The sequence below is a fragment of the Mauremys reevesii genome, linkage group 1 (assembly GCF_016161935.1).
Source record: "Mauremys reevesii isolate NIE-2019 linkage group 1, ASM1616193v1, whole genome shotgun sequence".
Lineage (NCBI taxonomy): Eukaryota > Metazoa > Chordata > Testudines > Geoemydidae > Mauremys > Mauremys reevesii.
Genome location: NC_052623.1, coordinates 126,190,724 through 126,209,833, shown reverse-complemented (window position 1 = coordinate 126,209,833; position 19,110 = coordinate 126,190,724). Strand labels below are relative to the sequence as shown.

General features: G+C 41.5%; 1 protein-coding gene across 5 annotated transcripts in view; it reads left to right on the top strand.

Moving 5' to 3' along the window:
* SLC9A7 (solute carrier family 9 member A7) overlaps positions 1-19,110 on the top strand; it is a 120,539-nt gene that overhangs the window by 50,581 nt on the left and 50,848 nt on the right. For 2 of the 5 annotated variants that reach the window (XM_039525942.1, XM_039525946.1), the window contains exons 2-5: positions 12,838-13,037; positions 14,166-14,243; positions 15,392-15,468; positions 17,474-17,586. In XM_039525942.1, coding sequence (XP_039381876.1) covers positions 12,838-13,037; positions 14,166-14,243; positions 15,392-15,468; positions 17,474-17,586 — 468 coding nt within the window. Of the gene's footprint in view, positions 1-7,177; positions 7,288-8,435; positions 8,470-12,837; positions 13,038-14,165; positions 14,244-15,391; positions 15,469-17,473; positions 17,587-19,110 lie in introns of those variants that run through there. The other 3 variants (XM_039525963.1, XM_039525961.1, XM_039525950.1) reach the window with 3 other exon arrangements.

Genomic DNA, 19,110 nt, shown 5'->3' with positions numbered 1-19,110 from the left:
CCCTGAACCTTCCTGATAAACGTTGTCTTCAGAATCCCATTCCTATTTTTGCTTACCCTTTTCCTGTGTGGAGGATTCTTATGAACAGGGAGAATTTGCTATACAGGGGAACCATTGAGTAAACACAAACTGCTTTACAAAGTATACAAACAGAAAAAGTAGGTATTTCTCAAATGTATTTCACTTACAGAAATCTTTGGTGTTACTTGTAATAAAAATAAATAAAAATGTTTTCTGACAAAACATTCTGATTTTCCCACTTTCTCTGCCCCCTGTAAGTTGATGGTGTCTCTTTAAGTGAGGTCATTTGTCCAAGTTCTTCTGGTGAGTCAGTAGTGACCAGTTCAGGAGCCCTGACTCACAGTTCCGTGCTTGTACCAGTACACCACATGTCTCTTGTATTGTAAGTCTTCAACTTCCTATACTCGATAGCAGTGGTTTTCAAACTTTTTAGGCTGCGTACCCCTTTCCAAATAATGTAGTCTACTGAGTTCCCCAATCTGAATAGGCAACACGCAGCGGGTGCATGAGGGGTAACTTCCCCAACCCCCTCTTCCCCCCCCCCGATTTCTGCCATCCATTTAGCAAGAGCTTCTGGAGGTTTTCTGTAGGGGGGTGCAGAGGAACATTCGGGGGGAGGTGACCACACCCGGTGGCTCAGGCCAGCCCTGTGCAGCAGGGCTCAGGGAGGGAGCGCCACCTGCAACCCCTGACTCACCTCAGCGGGCCATCCAGCAAGCGTGGGCTGTGGAAGGGTGCAAGCAAAAATAGTAACTCCAAGGCAGGGCTCAGTTCACACCTCCGAGTGTTCCTCCATGCCCGCTAGTTTGAAAACCTCTGTACTAAAATAAAACATGCTGTCTGCCATTACAGGATTTTTCTCATGTACACCCTGACGAGAGTTCGCGTACCCCTATGGTACACATACCCCAGTCTGAAAACCACTGCACTGTAGCATATATAATATATATATATTTTCTGCTTTACTTTTTTTTCTAAATAGCAGAGTCCAGTTGTATAACTACCGGCTATCATTTTGACCCCATAGATATTACTATACTTTGGTGGCTAGCATCCCTTTATCTTTTCATCTCTCTACATTTGCCATAATGGGTATGCAATTTTGATCCTTTTCCGGTGTTTTTAATGGTTTTTTTTCTGATGCTTTATAACTGTGGTAGTCCAGTCACGCTGGAATGAACAATGTTCTCCAGATTGCTGACTATTTAAAATAAAAAGTGCAAATTCCAGGGCTGATTTTTGCTGGGTGTTTGATCACACTCTTTCACCCACCATTTTTCTATTGGTCCGAATGAAAATGCACTCTTTTTTACTACTTTCTGCTTGTATCTGTCAAGCATCTTTTAAACTACATTGTAGTATGTAACTAATCTACTGTACACAATAGTTCATATGTCATATAAAATGGAAAATATTATACTGCCTTTGTAGAATACTATAAGACATACGATGGTAAGTCAGGATATATTTTGTACTATGCTGTTTATAGTCTTGAGGTATCTTTTTAACTTCTCAAGTTTTTTATAAAATTGCTTCAAAAGTCCTGCTGAAATCAAGATAATTTTTGTCCACTGTGTTCCCTGAGTCCCCCTAATCTGTAACATCTTAAAAAAATAAAAATTCTCTGGGTCAGTATTCGAATGATGAAGAGATTCTTCCTAGATCCTGCAAAAAAGAAAGTTTTGGTATGCTCAATCTTATTTTCTTTCATTAAGCATTGGCTAGAAGAGATGGGAAGGAGATGGTGTGGCATAACCTCCTGGATGTCTCCAAATTTAAGATTTGAGCTGGCTTGTCTGGTATATCTTATGAACCCATAAACCCATTAAATCTAATTACTGCACGCTGGATTCCTTCAAGTGTTGACACAGATCCTCTTGTTATTTCTTAAATGCAATTATGTGGTTATTACAGTACAGCTGGGTATAAGTCTGAGTCTCAAGTTTTAAAGACTGGCACTGTATTTGCCTTTCTTTAGTTGTGTCACACCTCACCTGTTCCCGAAGACTTATCAGAAATGATTACTACCTTTTCAGCAGTTTTCTTCCTCATTTCTTGTCAAGGTCTTTGCTGTAGCTTGTCCAGTCCTGCTGACTTGCAGGTATTTCTTTAATAGCTGATCCTTTGCAACCATTAATATGATTCACAGTTCAGAAACATCCAGTTACCATTTTAAAGTTTTATTCCTTATTTTCACACTCTCTTCATTTTTGAAGTCTTAACTCTCTTGTGCCTCATCCCTGCTGTCTAATGATGAGAACAAGAGTAATTTAAGAGCTTATGGTGGGCTGTAGGGAATGCCTTTCCAAGTGTGTGTGAAGAAACGGGAGGAAAGTATGTTATAATTACAACAAACTTTACTTTATCGTTAATATTTTCTGGCACTTACTTTACACATATACCAAAGGTTTACTGCATAGTATTATCTAGATTGAATGACATGTGCAGACTATTCAAAGTGCACATTAATTTTTGTTGTTATTTTGCAAATATATATACCAGGCCAAAGATCTCTTCCTCAGAAAATGGTTGTAAAGAAAGATGTGCTACAGTTGCACTTCTCAGTCTCCTATTGGCGTCTTGTATGTACAATGTTGAGGTGCCTTTTTGTTCTAATTTTCAATTGTATGTTTCTGCGTGTGAGGAATAAGGCAAAGATTTTTGTCATGGATATTTTTAGTAAAAGTCATGGACAGGTCAAGGGCTTCCATGAATTTCTCTTTACTGCCCGTGACCATTGCGTGACTTTCACTAAAAATATCCATGATAAAATGGGAAGGGGCTGGGGCAGCTGTGGGGTGGCTGGGAGCTCCTGGGCCCCTGCCACTTATGGGGACTCAGAGCTCCAGGGTCCCCCTGTCTCCTGTGGGGCCGGGGAGCTGCACGGATCCCCCTGCCCACAGCCGGGGAACTGCCAGGGATCCCCTACCCCCATCCCGGCAGCCGGGGAGCTGCGGGGTACCCCCGCTGCCCATGGTGGCTTTGAGCTTGGGGGCCTGCTGCCTCAGGCAGTGGGCGTAACTCACAGCTCTCTGCCACTGGAACAGGTGATGGGACCCTGCAGCTCCCAGCCACCGGGGTTGAAGTCATAGACATCTTTGAAAGTCACAGATTCGGTGATCTCCATGAAAAAATTGTAGCCTTAGTGAGGCGCCAGTGTAAAAGCTATCAGAGAATTAAGTTGAACATTGCTACTCTGGAAAGCATCTTGCACCTAGTAAATTCTAAAAAAAAATTTCAGAAATTATGTTTGACTCTTATAATAATTATAAGTTATCATTTTATCACTGCGTAGGAAAAATAAGAAGTATGGCAAGAGATCAGCCTGGCTTAACCAGGAGATCTTCATTGATCTAAAATAAGAGTCCTACAAAAAGTGGAAACTAGGTCAAATTACAAAGGATGAATTATAAACAAATAACACAAGTATGTAGGGACAAAATTAAAAAGGGCAAGGCACAAAAGGAGATCAAACTAGCTAGAGACATAAAGGGTAACAAGAAAACATTCTACAAATACATTATAAGCAAAAGGAAGACCAAGGACAGGGTAAGTCCGTTACTGAAAGGGGTGGGTGGGGGGGAATAATAACAGAAATGGCAGAGGTGCTTAATGACTTGTTTCGGTTTTCACCAAGAAGGTTGGTGGTGATTGGACATCTAATGTAGTGAATGCCAGTGAAAATGAGGTAGGAACAGAAGAAGCTAAATTAGGGAAAGAACAAGTTAAAAGTTACTTGGACAAATTAGATGTCTTCAAGTCACCAGGGCCCGATGAAATGCATCCTAGAATACTCAAGGAGCTGACTGAGGAGATATCGGAGACATTAGTGATTTATCTTTGAAAAGTAACAGAAGATGGGAGAGTTTCCAGAAGACTGGAAAAGGGCAAATATAGTGCCCTCTATAAAAAGGGAAATAAGGACAACCAAGGGAATTACGGACCGCTCAGTTTAACTTCTGTACCCAGAGAGATAATGGAGCAAATAATTAAGCAATCAGTTTGCAAACATCTAGAAGATAAGGTGATAAGTAACAGTCAGCATGGATTTGTCAAGAACAAATCATGTCAAACCAGCCTGATAGCTGTCTAGCAGTAGACATGGTATATCTTGACTTTAGTAAAGCTTTTGATACTGTCTTGCATGACCTTCTCATAAACAAACTTGGGAAATGCAACCTAGATGGAGCTACTATAAGGTGGGCACAAAACTGGTTGGAAAAAACTACTCTCTGGGAACCGATCAGTGGTTCACAGTCATCTGGAAGGGCATAATGAGTGGGGTCCCGCAGGGATCAGTTCTGGGTCCGGTTCTCCTCAATATCTTCATCAGCCATTTAAATAATGGCATACAGAGTACACTTAGGCCTGGTCTACACTACGCGTTTAAACCGATTTTTAGGAGCGTTAAACTGATTTAACGCCGCACCCGTCCACACTAAGAGGCCCTTTATATCGATATAAAGGGCTCTTTAAACCGGTTTCTGTACTCCTCCCCAACGAGAGGAGTAGCGCTAATATCGGTATTACCATATCGGATTAGGGTTAGTGTGGCCGCAAATCGACGGTATTGGCCTCCAGGCGGTATCCCACAGTGCACCACTGTGACCGCTCTGGACAGCAATCTGAACTCGGATGCAGTGGCCAGGTAGAAAGGAAAAGACCCGAGAACTTTTGAATATCATTTCCTGTTTGCCCAGCGTGGAGCTCCGATCAGCATGGGTGGCGATGCAGTCCCAAATCCGAAAAGAGCTCCAGCATTGACCGTACAGATGTGATTGCTGTATGGGCAGACAAATCTGTTCTATCAGAGCTCTGTTACAGAAGACAAAATTCCAAAGCATTTTTAAAAAATCTCCAGACAGAGGCCACAGCAGGGACTCGGCACACTGCTGCGTGACAAGCGTAACGGAAAGCCAAAGAATCAAATGGACGCTCATGGAGGGAGGGAGGGGGGACTGAGGACTCAAGCTATCGCACAGTTCCTGCAGTCTCCGAAAAGCATTTGCATTCTTGGCTGAGCTCCCAATGCCTGTAGGGTCAAACACATTGTCCGGGGTGGTTCAGGGCATAGCTCGTCAATTTACCCCTCACCCCCAGAAGGAAAAGGGAAAAAATCGTCTCTTGACTCTTTTAAATGTCACCCCCCCTATGTGTACTGAATGCTGCTGGTAGACGCGATGCTGCGGCAGTGAACTGTAGCATCCTTGCCCCCCTTCCTTGGTGGCTGATGGTACAATATGACTGATATCCATCGTCATCATCAGCCTTGTGGCAGATGGTACAGTACAGAAAGACTGGTATCCGTCCTCATCATCAGCCCATGAGCGCTACTACTTCCCAGTAAATGGTACAGAATGGCTGGTAACCATCTTCATCATAGCAACAGGGGGCTGAGCTCCATCAGCCCCCACCCTTCATGTGTAAAGAAAAGATTCTGTCCTGTCTGGACTATCATAGCAGCTGGAGGCTGCCTTCCCCTCATTTTCTCTCACTAACAAGTCACTGTTTCTTATTCCTGCATTCTTTATTACTTCATCACACAAATTGGGGGACACTGCAATGGTAGCCCAGGAAGGCTGGGGGGGAGGGAAGTAACAGGTGGGGTTGTTGCAGGGGCACCCCCTGTGAATAGCATGCAGCTCATCATTTCTGCGGGATCTGACACGGAGCAGCTGTGCTCTCTGGTTCTCTGATACACTGGTTCTCTAGTACACTTGCCCCATATTCTAGGCAGGGCTGATTCTATTTTTAAATATCAAAAAGGAGGGATTGACTCGGGGAGTCATTCCCATTTTTGTCTTTTGCGCCCCCGGCCGACCTCAGCCAGGGGCACCCATGACAGCAGCAGAGAGTACAGTACAGAAGGACTGGTAACCGTCATCTCATTGCCAACTTACAATGGAAGCAGATGGTACAGAACGGCTGATAACCATCTCTGTTATCGTGCAAAAGCAAATGAATGCTGCTGTGTAGCGCTGCTGAATCGCCTCTGTCAGTGGCATCTAGTACACATACGGTGGCAGTGACAAAAGGCAAAACAGGCTCCATGGTTGCCATGCTATGGCGTCTGCCAGGGCAATCCAGGGAAAAAGGGCGCAAAATGATTGTCTGCCGTTGCTTTCCCAGAGGAAGGAGTGACTGACGACATCTACCCAGAACCACCCGCGACAATGATTTTTGTCCCATCATGCATTGGGATCTCAACCCAGAATTCCAAGGGGCGGGGGAGACTGCAGGAACTATGGGATAGCTACGGAATAGCTACCCACAGTGCAACGCTCCAGAAATAGATGCTAGCCTCGGACCGTGGACGCACACCACCGAATTAATGTGCTTAGTGTGGCCGCGTGCACTCGATTTTATACAATCTGTTTTACTAAACCAGTTTCTTTAAAATCGGAATAATCCCGTAGTGTAGACGTACCCTTATAAAGTTTGTGGATGATACCAAGCTGGGAGGGGTTGCAAGCGCTTTGGAGGATAGGATTAAAATTCAAAATGATCTGGACAAACTGGAGAAATGGCCTGAAGTAAATAGGATGAAATTCAATAAGGACAAATGGCTGATTAAAGGGTCACTGGCACTGCCTTTTTGGCAGGTTAGACCTCAGTGAGGAAAATATTTTCATGATAATAGCAGCCTTCTGTGCTCTGCATAACATTTGTGAAACTAAGGGGGAGACGTTTCCGCAAAGGTGGAACATTGGGGTGGATTGGCTGGGCTGCTGCTTTTGAGCAGCCAGATACTAGGGTTGTTGGAGGGCAATGGGGGGGCTATTCAAATCAGGGAGGCTCTGAAGGAGCATTTTGACAACAAGCTCCAGTAATGTCTGTCCCAGGCATTGTTTGTTTTCTTGTGCTGTAGTAATGATTGCTGTATATACGTTAATTTTATAATGCAGATGCACCAATTGTCACTGTATATGTATAGGAATCACCATTTGTAGTTGAACGGTGAGCTCTCCATGCTGAGCAAACAGGAAGAGGAATTTCAAAAATTCCTGGGACTGTAAAGGGGGAGGAACACATGCCTGTATACCTGGCTGCAGGGTAGCAGAGTTCAAACTGGTGACCAGAGCAGTCACAATGGGCATTGTGGGACGCTTTCTGGAGGCCACTTAGGGTGACATAAGCAATGCAGTGTCCACACTGACACTGCATTGCTCTAACTTTGTTGCCATAAGCTCTACACCTCTCATCGAGGTGGTTTTGATATATTGGTGTAGCAGCAGACTTAAATCGGCAGGACAGGCATTGCAGTATGTACGTCTCCACACTTAGATTGATATAAGCTGCCTTATGTCGACTTAACAGTGTAGTATGGACAAGACCTCAGTTTGCTGTGTCTGGTAACACAAATATGCCCTCTGGCCAGTTAGTTTTTTCAGCGTCTTGGGTCAAACCATTTTCCCCTGAGTTCAATACAAGAAATGTCTTAGCTTCTTTCCAGCAGTTTTACAGAAGAGATTCCTCTTGCAATGGTTCCTTATTTGACCCCTGAGGTTAGGAGCACTGGAAAGGTAGGTCTATACTGCACAATTAACTCAGGCACTTAGTGGTTTCAACCCAAACCCTCTGACCATCTACACAGAATACCTTCTGACCCAGCTGTGGAGGTGCTTTAAGCCTGGGCTAGTTTACTCTGCTGGGCTCAGCTTGAACTCAGGCTGGAATCCACCCACTCTGCAGTGAGAATGCAGGCTAAATTACTCGAGTGCTGATAGTCCTCCAGTGCCTTTCCACGATTTCCCCCCCCCCCCCCGCCATCCATCCCATCCCTTGAAGGACAGACAAGTTCTCCTGAGCATCTTAGCACAAAGGATTGGCCCCCAAACATGAATGGGTGAATGAGGATAATGTGGGCAGGGCTTTGCTCACACCCCAAGCTCGGGTGACCTGGGTGCCAATCACCTGAGTGAATTGTGCAGTGTAAACGTAGCCAAAATTCAATACTGTACTTGAGACCCTAGCCTAGAGGCTCCTGGCTCTTTTTATGAGGTAAAATCTCCTCCTAAAGACCTCCAGATAAGTATTTTCTGTATTGATTCTGGTTCTTAATTAACTCTCCACCAAAGATTCCTCATAATGAGGAAACAGAATCACTACATATTCTGCAATTTGCTGCATAGACTCTTTTTTAAAATTACTTTTAGAATCCTTAAGGCTTTATCTAACAGAGTAATGGCATCCAAGCTCTAGTGGATTTATGCTTAGTGATAACATGTCAGCAATTAATGCTGAAGTAAACCAGGATTACTCAACTTGTCCATCAAGCAATGCTAAATCTGGCTTCTTTTTCTGTCACACTTTTTCTGGAATTGGTTAAGCCATATATTGTGTAAAAGATGAATTTGTATTCCTTGTGATATATAAATTTCAGCGCTGGGCTTGCAAATCCAGCCTCTCTGATGTTGTTATAAATCAAAATGATCAGTCTACCTAAAAGTAAGTATCTCTAAAGTTTTGTATGCATGCAGCCCTATCACAAGCAAGTAAACTTAATGGCATGTGGCATCTTTTCAGAGTTGATTTATTTGTCATATGTCTGAAGGGAGATGTGAAAGCAACACAAAGGTCTCTAAGCCAGACCAGGGCATGTAGAAGGTTGAATATGTAGCAGAAAATAAAATACTTCTACATTTTCCACCAGAGGATCTCAAAATGCTGGATAAGTGTTAATGAATTCATCCTTTATGCACCTCACTTTCTTGATTGGTAAAATACATCTACTTCACAGATGTACTAAGAGTTAAATAACTTTCTCAAGGTCATATTAAAACTGTGTGGCAGAGCCTAAAATAGAGCCCATTTCTGTGCTTTGGTAACAAGCCCATCCATCTTCTGAACTGATACGGCAAAGCACATGTACCTTTTAGAGCAGGCCAGACATTTTCTGACAAAAATGCCCATTTTTTTGTAAACAAAATGTTTCACATAAATGTGTTGATTTTGACAAAATTTTGTCTTTGTGGGAGGTAGGGGGCAGGAGACAAATACTTTGATGCTGTTGAAACATTTTGTTTCAACATTTTCCAAAGTGAAACAGCTGGATATTTTTGTTTTAAAACAACTTTTCATTTTGAAATTTTATATCTCAAACATTTTGATATGGCAAAACTAAAACAAAACATTTTGATCTAAAATGGGTTTTGTGGGGTTTTTTAAATTTCATTTAATGGAAAATTTGGAAAAAATGTTTTTCATTCTATTTTGGAACTGGACAAAGTTTGACATACCAGAATTTCTTATGGAAAAAAGCTGGTTTCTGCCTAGCTCTGCCTAGTAATTTCCACCTCTTGTATAATTAAGGGGATGGAATTTCCCTGGCTTCCCACTATTCAAATAAAGTGTTCCTTACTAGCTTCTGTTGTTGCCTCTCGGGGCTTTGATGGCTGCCATTTCAAAGATTAAAGTATAACCTTGTCCACATTGTGTGGGATTGTCTGTTTTTTGCCGTGATGCAGGTATATAGGTATTTAACGTAGGTTTTTATTTACAAAACCTGTGTCTTGGGTCCAAACTATTTCTAAATATCTCTTTGCAAGATAAGATCAGATTCCCCGCCCCCCTCTTTTAGCTGGTCTATTTAAACCCCCAGTAGATTAATCACTTATGCTAGTAATTTTGATGCAGCTAGCCATAGATCTTATGAAATGATAGGAGAGGCCCTATCCATGTCTCTTCCTCATTTATGCCCATTTCCATGTAGGCAAGGTCTACACTACCACTTACTTCGGTATAATTTATGTTGCTGTGGGGTGTGAATAAGTCACCCCCCTGAGCAGCGTAAATTACCCAGATCTATCCTCTGGTGTGAATAGAGCTTCTCCCACCAACATAGCTACTGCCTCTGGCAGAGGTGGTTTCATTATGCCATCAGCAGAGAGCATCTTCACCAGATGCACTCCGGCGGCACAGCTGCATTGGTGCTGCTATACTGATGTAGTGCTTCTAGTGTAGACTAGCCCTTATTTATGACACTCTCCTCAATCTGCACCCCGTCTGTCTGCACTCTCCCTCTGTCATTCTGTGTTGCTTCTCCTGACCACCCACCCGTCAGGTAATGGAAACCCAGAGATAAGAAATGAAAAGCAACTTTTTAAGCAGGGGTGGACATTTGGAGAACTTGGTTTCTGATATTGCCTACTGTTGCCAGACTCAGTGCTGTGAGGAGAGTGGCTCCAGACGTGGCTATATTGTGTGAATCCCCGTTCAGCTGCAGCTGAGCATTGGTGTTACATTAGTACAGAAAAAATACATGCATGTTTTCGGGTACTTTCCAGGTGGCTGCTTTAATTATTGCATTGCATTTTTTATTTATATACAAATTAAACATACTTTGTTTAATCATTAAAAGAGGCATATTAGTTATAAATAGATCTCACCTAAAACTTTTAAATGAACTGCCTTAGTTTGATTACAGGATTGGGTCCAATTCTATAATAAGATTATGTACAACACTGCACTAGGACTGACTAATGCAATAGCAAGGGGAATTTCCAACTTCTGTGTGTAGAGAGCTAAGCAGATGATGGTACTTTCCAGGTCTAGCTAAAAGAGGGAAGCTTCATCTCCACATCTCAGACAAAAATCAAATACAAACAGTCTTCCAAGTTGAAGCCTCAGTCTAGCTGTAGTCACAGTCCTCCTCTTTGCTGGAGGCTGTATAAAATTGCATCTATTAAAATTTAGTAAACAATAAGTGAGGCTGCAGTTCATTTCCGCTATCTTGATCTAGAACAATTATTTATCAATGTTGAAAATCATCCTCTCAGAAAATGAAATAAAACAAAATATTCTATCCACACAGTTTTCTACAAGTGTGAGGAGAGATAACAGTGTAAAGCTATGAGAATTTTCACCATTAAGCTTGGCCGAATTTCCCGTGCCTGAACTGTTGTGTAGGGTGCTGTATGTTGACTGACCATAGCCATCCGCCCCACATTTCTCTTGTGTCCTCTTTGTAGTTTGTAAAATGCTTTGGGATAATTGGGGATTAAGAGTTCAATATAAATGTGAAATATAATTGCCTGAATGTTTTGGTGTTGATAAGAAATCAGTCTCATGAATTTTTGTGACTCTTTTTGGAATTTTTCAATAACAGTTAATTGCTGCTAGATCACAACACCAGCTTGTTTTGCTTGTACAATAGCAAATTTTCAATATAAATTCTTCTCTTTTTCTGGATGCCAGGCAAAAGAAGCCTGGAAAATACAATTAATAACCTCTATCAATGCCTTTCAATTTCTCAGTTGCCGACACTTTCTGTTGATTATGAAAACAGTGGGCTGCGAGGCTGACTATGCTCTATGCTATTCATGTGTGACTCTGTGTGTACAGGCATTTGAGACTTATTCCAGTGATCTGGTATGCTATCTGTTGCTAACTGAAATCTGGCGTTTCTACTATGAATTTAAGAGGACAAGGTTCTTTGCTTTTTAACCTTTTGAAAGATTGATGCCGTAAAAATAAAAAGCTTCTCTGTTATCTCATCCTTCCTTTGGCTGTTATTTTTTATTTACTTCAGTTGGCTGCAGTCTAGGGGAAACAAACTTCTGTGGGGCAGGGAAAGGGAGGATCAGGCCCACAGTGAGCAAAGATGACCTGAGGTTGCCATTCAGTTTCTTACTACTTTTGACAAAAGCACCCTTTTTTATCAATACATTCTATCTTCATCTTCACCTTGCAGTTGGCACCTGGAACAGTGGCTAGACACAAGTGATATTAGAAATAACCACCTTGACCAAAGGCTTGGCAATTTGTTCGTTTTCCCGTGACATGAGTAGTGGTGATTTTATATTTTTAGGTTGGTTTTGCTGACTACAGTTCATACTGAGATCGTTCCTGTGGATTCTCAGTGCTAGATTAAAATCTCATTCTTTTAGAGCATAAAAGATTGTGCTCCATCCCTATCCACTATCACAATCCCATTCTGTGCTTATCCAACCTCCTTGCATGAGCCTTCCCTTACACTATATTTTGAGAAGGTACAAATCATTCCTGCTTTGTACTATTATATATCTTTCCCTAGTAATAGTTTTTGTTTTCTTTGGGCTATCTGAGTAATTTGTCTTCCTCTAAAGCTTTAGAGCAGCTTTCACGTTCCCTTCCACGTATTATATGAGCAATGCACCATCTTACTGTGTTTATTTTCATCTTTGTGAAAGATGGAGACGTGTTCTTAACTGAAATGGAAATCCTTTTAGCAAATGGCCTTGCTGAAGTGCAGCGAGCTTCTGGTGCATATTGTCTGGATGATTGGTTGCTAAATTTGCAATGCACTGAATGTCTCCCTCTTTCTCTCTCTGATGCTGGTTGCAGAAGTATAGCAGTGATGCTTTCATGTTATTCTATAAGTGAAAAATATATCTATTTTGCCACAGTATGTTTCAATTAAATAACTTGCAAAGTATTTTAAAACTGGTATTTGTTAGCATTGGTATATCTGTGGGATGTTGCCAATGTAAAATGGTTTATTTTCTGAATTTTACAATTATATGGCTTTCAGCACAATTCAGAATAATTCCCCATGATAGAGGAGTACATAGAAAGAAATAGGAACGATTTCACTTTTTTAATGTTGCTATTCAGTTAAATTGAAACCAGCATCTTTAATCCTGACCTTCTTTGAGTATCCCTAATTTAGAAACAGCAATAACAACAGTCGGTCACTACAAAATATGTGCATGGTATGTGTGTAGCCACAAGGTACCCTTCCATGTATTGTGCACTGAGTGATACTTGAATCTAGCAACTCTCCGCTTCTGTTAGAGTCATGTTATTACAGACTCTTAAAAACATTTTATCTTTCAGGACTCATTGTTGGCGTGATCTTGAGATACGGTTCTCCCTCCAGCAGTGGCCATGACAAGCCATTCAGTTGCTCCCAGGAGGACCGACCATTTACAACGCTGTTGGTCAATGTCAGTGGAAAGTTTTTTGAGTACACCCTTAAAGGAGAAATAAGCCCTGGAAAAATACACAATGTGGAACAGAATGACATGTTGCGAAAGGTAAGGATAGTTGAGATTTTGTGAATGACTGCTGCATAGGTGTCATTTCCTGTTTAACACTGCTCTTTTTACCCACATTTCCCTTCTTCTCCTCCAAACTGAGTGTGTGGTATGATATTAAGTATTGTATTTCCAGATGTAATAGAACTAAATTATTTAAACTAATTCAAAAGTGTCCTCTGTATAGCATTCATTGGCAAAATTGTATCTTCTTTGTATCATAGTGTTCACGTGTCGTTTCATAACAGTTCAAGAATTAATGTATGCTCAGTATAACCAAAGCCACTTCTGTATAATTAGCTAACATTTATGGAGCGACGTCAAGACACTAATTGCTACTGAGGTCCAACTCAGTCCTATAGTATAGGGAGTTTTCTACACTTAGCATCTTTGATTTTTCTTCTCTATTTTTTTAGTTCTGTTATGTTCAAGGAAAAACTGGTTTCATTTCTCCCCCCCTTCCATCAAATGTAAAATATCTGAAACTGGGAGTTTACATACGAACCCTAAGTTAGACAAAACAGTTTTCTAGTAGTACTGATCACTGACTTTTTACAATTGCTGGTGTATCTTTAATTTTAAATTCTTTTGCTGCCTTGAATAGTTTGGCCTGGCTTTCATTGGGACTTGACACTTACAACTTCTACTGAAGAAAGTGTGTGTGTGTACACACCTGTGGTTTGGGTGACTTACTTATATGGCAACTATATGCAAAAGATGTATTTTTAAAAGGTGTAAATAGTGTTGGCGCTACAAATAAGAACCAGAATTCTGCAGAAATATCATGGTTGATACCATGATAAGGGGCTTTATACAGCACTTTTTGAATCTAAATTTCTGTGTTTCTAGTTCACAGAGGGGGCTGCCAGTTGGGACTGTTAAACTTTAGAAAAACCCTGAATATATTGTTATACCAAAGTTCTCCAAATACAGTGGTCTCTATTAAAATCTTCTTTGCCTTTGCACATATATAATGTTACTTCATGGGTAGTAGAGAAAATACCTAGCAAATTGTTTGTTAACATTAACTACTTCCAATGGTAAAATTGTAAGGATTTTATTGGCAACCGCTGTCTGTGTACTCTGTTCTTTTTTTGTTTTTAAATAGGCTTTTACATTTTTTTAAAGGTAACATTTGACCCAGAAGTTTTCTTCAACATTCTGTTACCTCCTATTATTTTCCATGCTGGGTACAGCTTGAAGAAGGTAAGCGGAAGCACTTTCTGCGAAGGTAACCATGACACTTTCGGCCTAATGCTGCATCACTAACCGCTAGAGTACAATCTCCATTAGTGCCGCAGTCCTGAGCACAAGTGTCTCTTTGGTGGTGCCTCTTGCAAAGTTAGAAAGTCTCATCCATTGTTTCTAAACAGTTAGATTGTTTTAAGAGAGAGTTTATTATTTTACTACCAAATATATAGAATGCTATTTTAATTACGTGCTGTCTGGAATGCCAATATACAAAAACCTGTAGGAGAACACTTCAACCTCCCTGGCCACACAATAGCAGATCTTAAGGTGGCCATCCTGCAGCAAAAAAACTTCAGGACCAGACTTCAAAGAGAAACTGCTGAGCTTCAGTTCATCTGCAAATTTGACACCATCATCTCAGGATTAAACAAATACTGTAAATGGCTTGCCAACTACAGAACCAGTTTCTCCTCCCTTGGTTTTCACACCTCAACTGCTAGAACAGGGCCTTATCCTCCCTGATTGAACTAACCTCGTTATCTCTAGCTTGCTTCTTGCTTGCTTATATATACCTGCCCCTGGAAATTTCCACTACTTGCATCCGACGAAGTAGGTATTCACCCACGAAAGCTCATGCTGCAAAACGTCTGTTAGTCTATAAGGTGCCACAGGATTCTTTGCTATCTTACATTATTTACCCCTGAACATTGCTATTGAATAAGCAAGATAAACAATATATCCCAGTGAATTGTCTGGTTTTCCTCTGCATTGTATGCATTCAGTGAATTACTTTTAGAGAGATGAGCCCAAACCTAAACTGCGATCTGAACACCTCTGAATATTGGGGGATGGGAATTCAGGACTGCATTTTGTGACTTGGGGTCATCACCTACAGTTTCCTTTTAAACTCTTGGCCCTCTGTTACATTAGTCACACAAGCATCTGGTTATAAAGCTGGGTCTCAACAAGCTCCGCAAGGTTTTAAATGTGATTCACGTGGGACTTACATTAAATTGGTTTAAATATTACAGAAGATTTACATAGTAAGATTGAAAATATTATTTCCTCCCAGAGTAGAAGGCTCTTTCCTTATATTGCTAACATGTTGATGTCTGAGTTTTCACATAGCTGAGCTATAATATCTTTTTTTTTTTCTCATACAGAGACACTTTTTCAGGAATCTGGGGTCTATTCTGGCTTATGCCTTTTTAGGAACTGCAGTCTCTTGTTTTATTATCGGGTGAGTGAGTTTTGTGAGATTGTGCAACTTTTATGTGCTAGTTTTATGTTGATGAAATAAATGCCGTATCTCCCTAAACTTCTGATTTCTAGTGATTAGAATAGTAACTGTAAATTTTCGGTTAGGGTTTTATTGGTGTGTCCTTTGGGCAAAATTCAGCCTCTAAAATTATGCTAGAATTTGGTTGACTTCAGATAGGGTTTTGCTTTCAGACAGAGTTGCCATAAACAGACCATGAAGTTTTTGTCCAAACAATTCAGTTCTGTGGTGGTCACTGCTATTGTCCAACCCTACAGTCCTAGAGATTCAAGGTTCTGTTGGTTCAATTAATTAGTTATGAAAACAAAACTTTACAAAATACTTGATTCTACATGAATTGGTCTCTATTTCTAATGAAGATACATTAATCCAGAGAATAGAGGCAACTGCTAACCAAGAATCTTGACTATCAGCTTTTAGAAGCATCCTTTTTCACCTATTTAAAAATAAGACACATAAGCAAAATGGTTTTGATTGTGAATACTTACTCTGTTACCAATGTTGCATCTTTTCAGCATGTGGACTTTAATAAGAGCTTTAATGTATGTATACTCAGTAGCTGCTTTATTGCATCTACTACCTTGAGGGAATTTCACTGCAGAGATAAAAATAATTTAATAGCTGTTACAGTGCAAAGTTCCTTCCCTAAGTACTACACAATTCATTAGGGGAAATTGTTGGATTGTGTTTTTTAATGAGGACAGACTACATGTCTGACTTCCTGGGTGCTAAATGACCTGTGTTGGGTCATATCACACTCTGGACTCGGATGATGAGGAAACAACTGTTGAGAGATTAGAGTTCCACTCTCACTGTTCGATACTGAACTCTGGGCCTGGGCATCACTAGAAAATTAGGACAGTTTAATTACGTCAGTCAGGGGTGTGAAAAATCCATACCCCTGAAAGGCGTTAAGATGACCTGAATCCCTGTGTGGACAGCGCTAGATCGACGGAAGAATTCTTCCATCGACCTAGTTACTGCTTCTCAAGGAGGTATAGTACTAGACCAGTGGTTTTCAAACTGCGGGTCGCAACCCAGAACTGGGTCACGGAATGTAAGGCACTGGGTCGCAGCAGCTCTGGTCAGCACTGCCGACCAGGCCGTTAAAAGTCCCGTCAGTGGTGCTGCCCGGCTAAGGCAGGCTAGTTCCTACCTGTTCCAACACCTCGCTACGCCCTGGAAGCGGCCAGCAGCAGGTCTAGCTCCTAGGCGGGGGGGACACAGGGCTCCGCACGCTGCCCGAGCACTGGCTCCGCATTCCCATTGGCCACGTCCCGGCCAATGGGAGCTGGGTGCGGGGGCAGTGCCTGCGGGCAACAGCCGCGCAGAGCTGCTTGCGCGCATCGGCCTAGGAGCTGGACCTGCTGCTGGCCGCTTCCGGGGCACAGTGCAGTTCACGGTGCCAGGACAGGCAGGAAGCCTGCCTTAGCAACCCTGTTGCAACACTGATCGGGAACGGCCGGAGGTAAGCCCGTGCCCCAATCTCCTGCTCCAGCCCTGAACCTTCCCCAAACCTTGAGCCCCTTCCTGCACCCCAAACCCCTCATCTCCAGCCCCACCCCAGAGCCTGCACCCCTAGCTCAGAGCCCCCTCCCTGCAGCCCTCATCCCCGCACCCCAACCTTCTGCCCCAGCCCTGAGCCCCTCCCAAACCCCTCATTCCCAGCTCCCTTGGGTTGTGGGCATCAACAGTTTTCTTCAACTGGGTCACCAGAAAAAAAGTTTGAAAACCACTGACCTAGGCCGATGGGAGAACCCCTCCCATCAGTGTAGACACTACCTACACCAAAGCTGTAGCATTTCAAGTGTAGGTAATCCCCTTGCCTCCTCCCCCCCTTAGTGTGGCAAGGCCTACCTGAGCAGTGATGAGAGGATTTTGTCTTTCCTATACTCTTCAGAGCCTCACAAAGACCACCCCACCCTCCCTGTTTTGATAAACACTGCTTTATCCTCTTTTACTGCAGGAATCTCATGTATGGTGTTGTAAAACTAATGAAGCTGGTGGGACAACTCTCTGATACATTTTACTATACAGACTGTCTCCTCTTCGGAGCTGTCATATCTGCTACTGATCCAGGTACTGCAGTTACTTAAATTATTCCATTGATAACACATTGAGGATGTATAGCTGACAATTCTAACATTTTTTTTTTCTTTTCAGTTACATTACAATGGTAACTCTGTGTTGTACTGTATGATGTATATATTGGGCATCAGGACAGTTGGTATCTGGCAAAGACTGCTGGTATCTGGCGAGACGACACATTTAGAAACAAAATGTACTGGTTGACTCTTCTGATGTTTTCCTTAATAGAGTTTTCCTTTTATGAATATAAACTTTAATTCAGTTGAATGAATGTAATCTTTTCATTTTCTGGAGAGCCTGGCTATCCCTTTTATAGATTCACTGCTTGAAATGTAGTATTACTTTTTATAAAATAGGCACAATTTGTTTTGAAATTTTAAGGTTTTTTTATTTTAATATATTTTAATATTTCAACTATAAGGACACTTTTTTTTATATAGCCAACTGTTTAACTTTTTTTGAAATTGTGTCTTCAAATTTCAAAGTCCTACAGACCTATACAGTTGTCTAAGTTTTGGAAACCCAACATCTCTGGAGAACTGTTGTGCATATATATGTGTGTGTCTGTCTGTCTGTCTGAAATACAAAGCAGGAACTATATTTTAAAACACACATTTTTACATATTCAATATCTGTTTCTGGGAAAATGGGAAGTGGCAGCCAGCAGTTGAGATGGACTGCTGGTAGTTGGATTCACTTCTGCTTCCTTTTATATGGAAACTGGCATATGATGAGTGAAAATAAGATACACATGGGGTGAGTCTCCAGGACCTTCTTCCTCAATATCAGACTGAAGTTATTGTTTGAAAGTATTGCTTTGAATAATTACTAGTCTTGTCTTTCTCAACTTTTGTTTGCAAATATCATAGAATATCAGGGTTGGAAGGGTCTTCAGGAGGTCATCTAGTCCAATCCCCTCCTCAAAGCAGGACTAGTCCCCAAGCAGATTTTTGCCCCAGATCCCTAAATGGCCCCTGCAAGGATTGAACTCACAACGCTGGGTTTAGCAGGCCAATGCTCAAACCACTGAGCTATCCCTCCCCCCATTTATAACATAGAGTGTATTTTTGGACAAGGTACTTACGAATGATTTTATGTGGTTTTTTTCTTGGTTGGTTGGTTTTTTTGTTCTTTGTTTTAGTTTTTTTTTTTTTTTAAAGAACTGAAATACTAAAGATTTGTGTGAAAAGATTGTAAAAGCCTTCTATTGTTTACCAGTCCACAATTTTTTTCGTAAGTAACAATTCTGGCTATTTGATTGTGGAACTTGGATGTATTGTTTAAAAAATAGTAGGATTCTGGCAAAGTGGAACTGTTGTCTATTTGTGTCCAATGTTTGGGAAGACTTCCTAGAGAAATTTCTTGTCTGTGTGAGAGACAGCAAGTGAGCCAGACCCGTTTTGGAACAAGACTGCCTTAAAACTGTCATTTCACCTCCAACAATCAATTTACCTGTACAGTATGACCAGGGGCGGCTCTAGAAATTACACCGCCCCAAGCAGCCGGGGCAGAAGT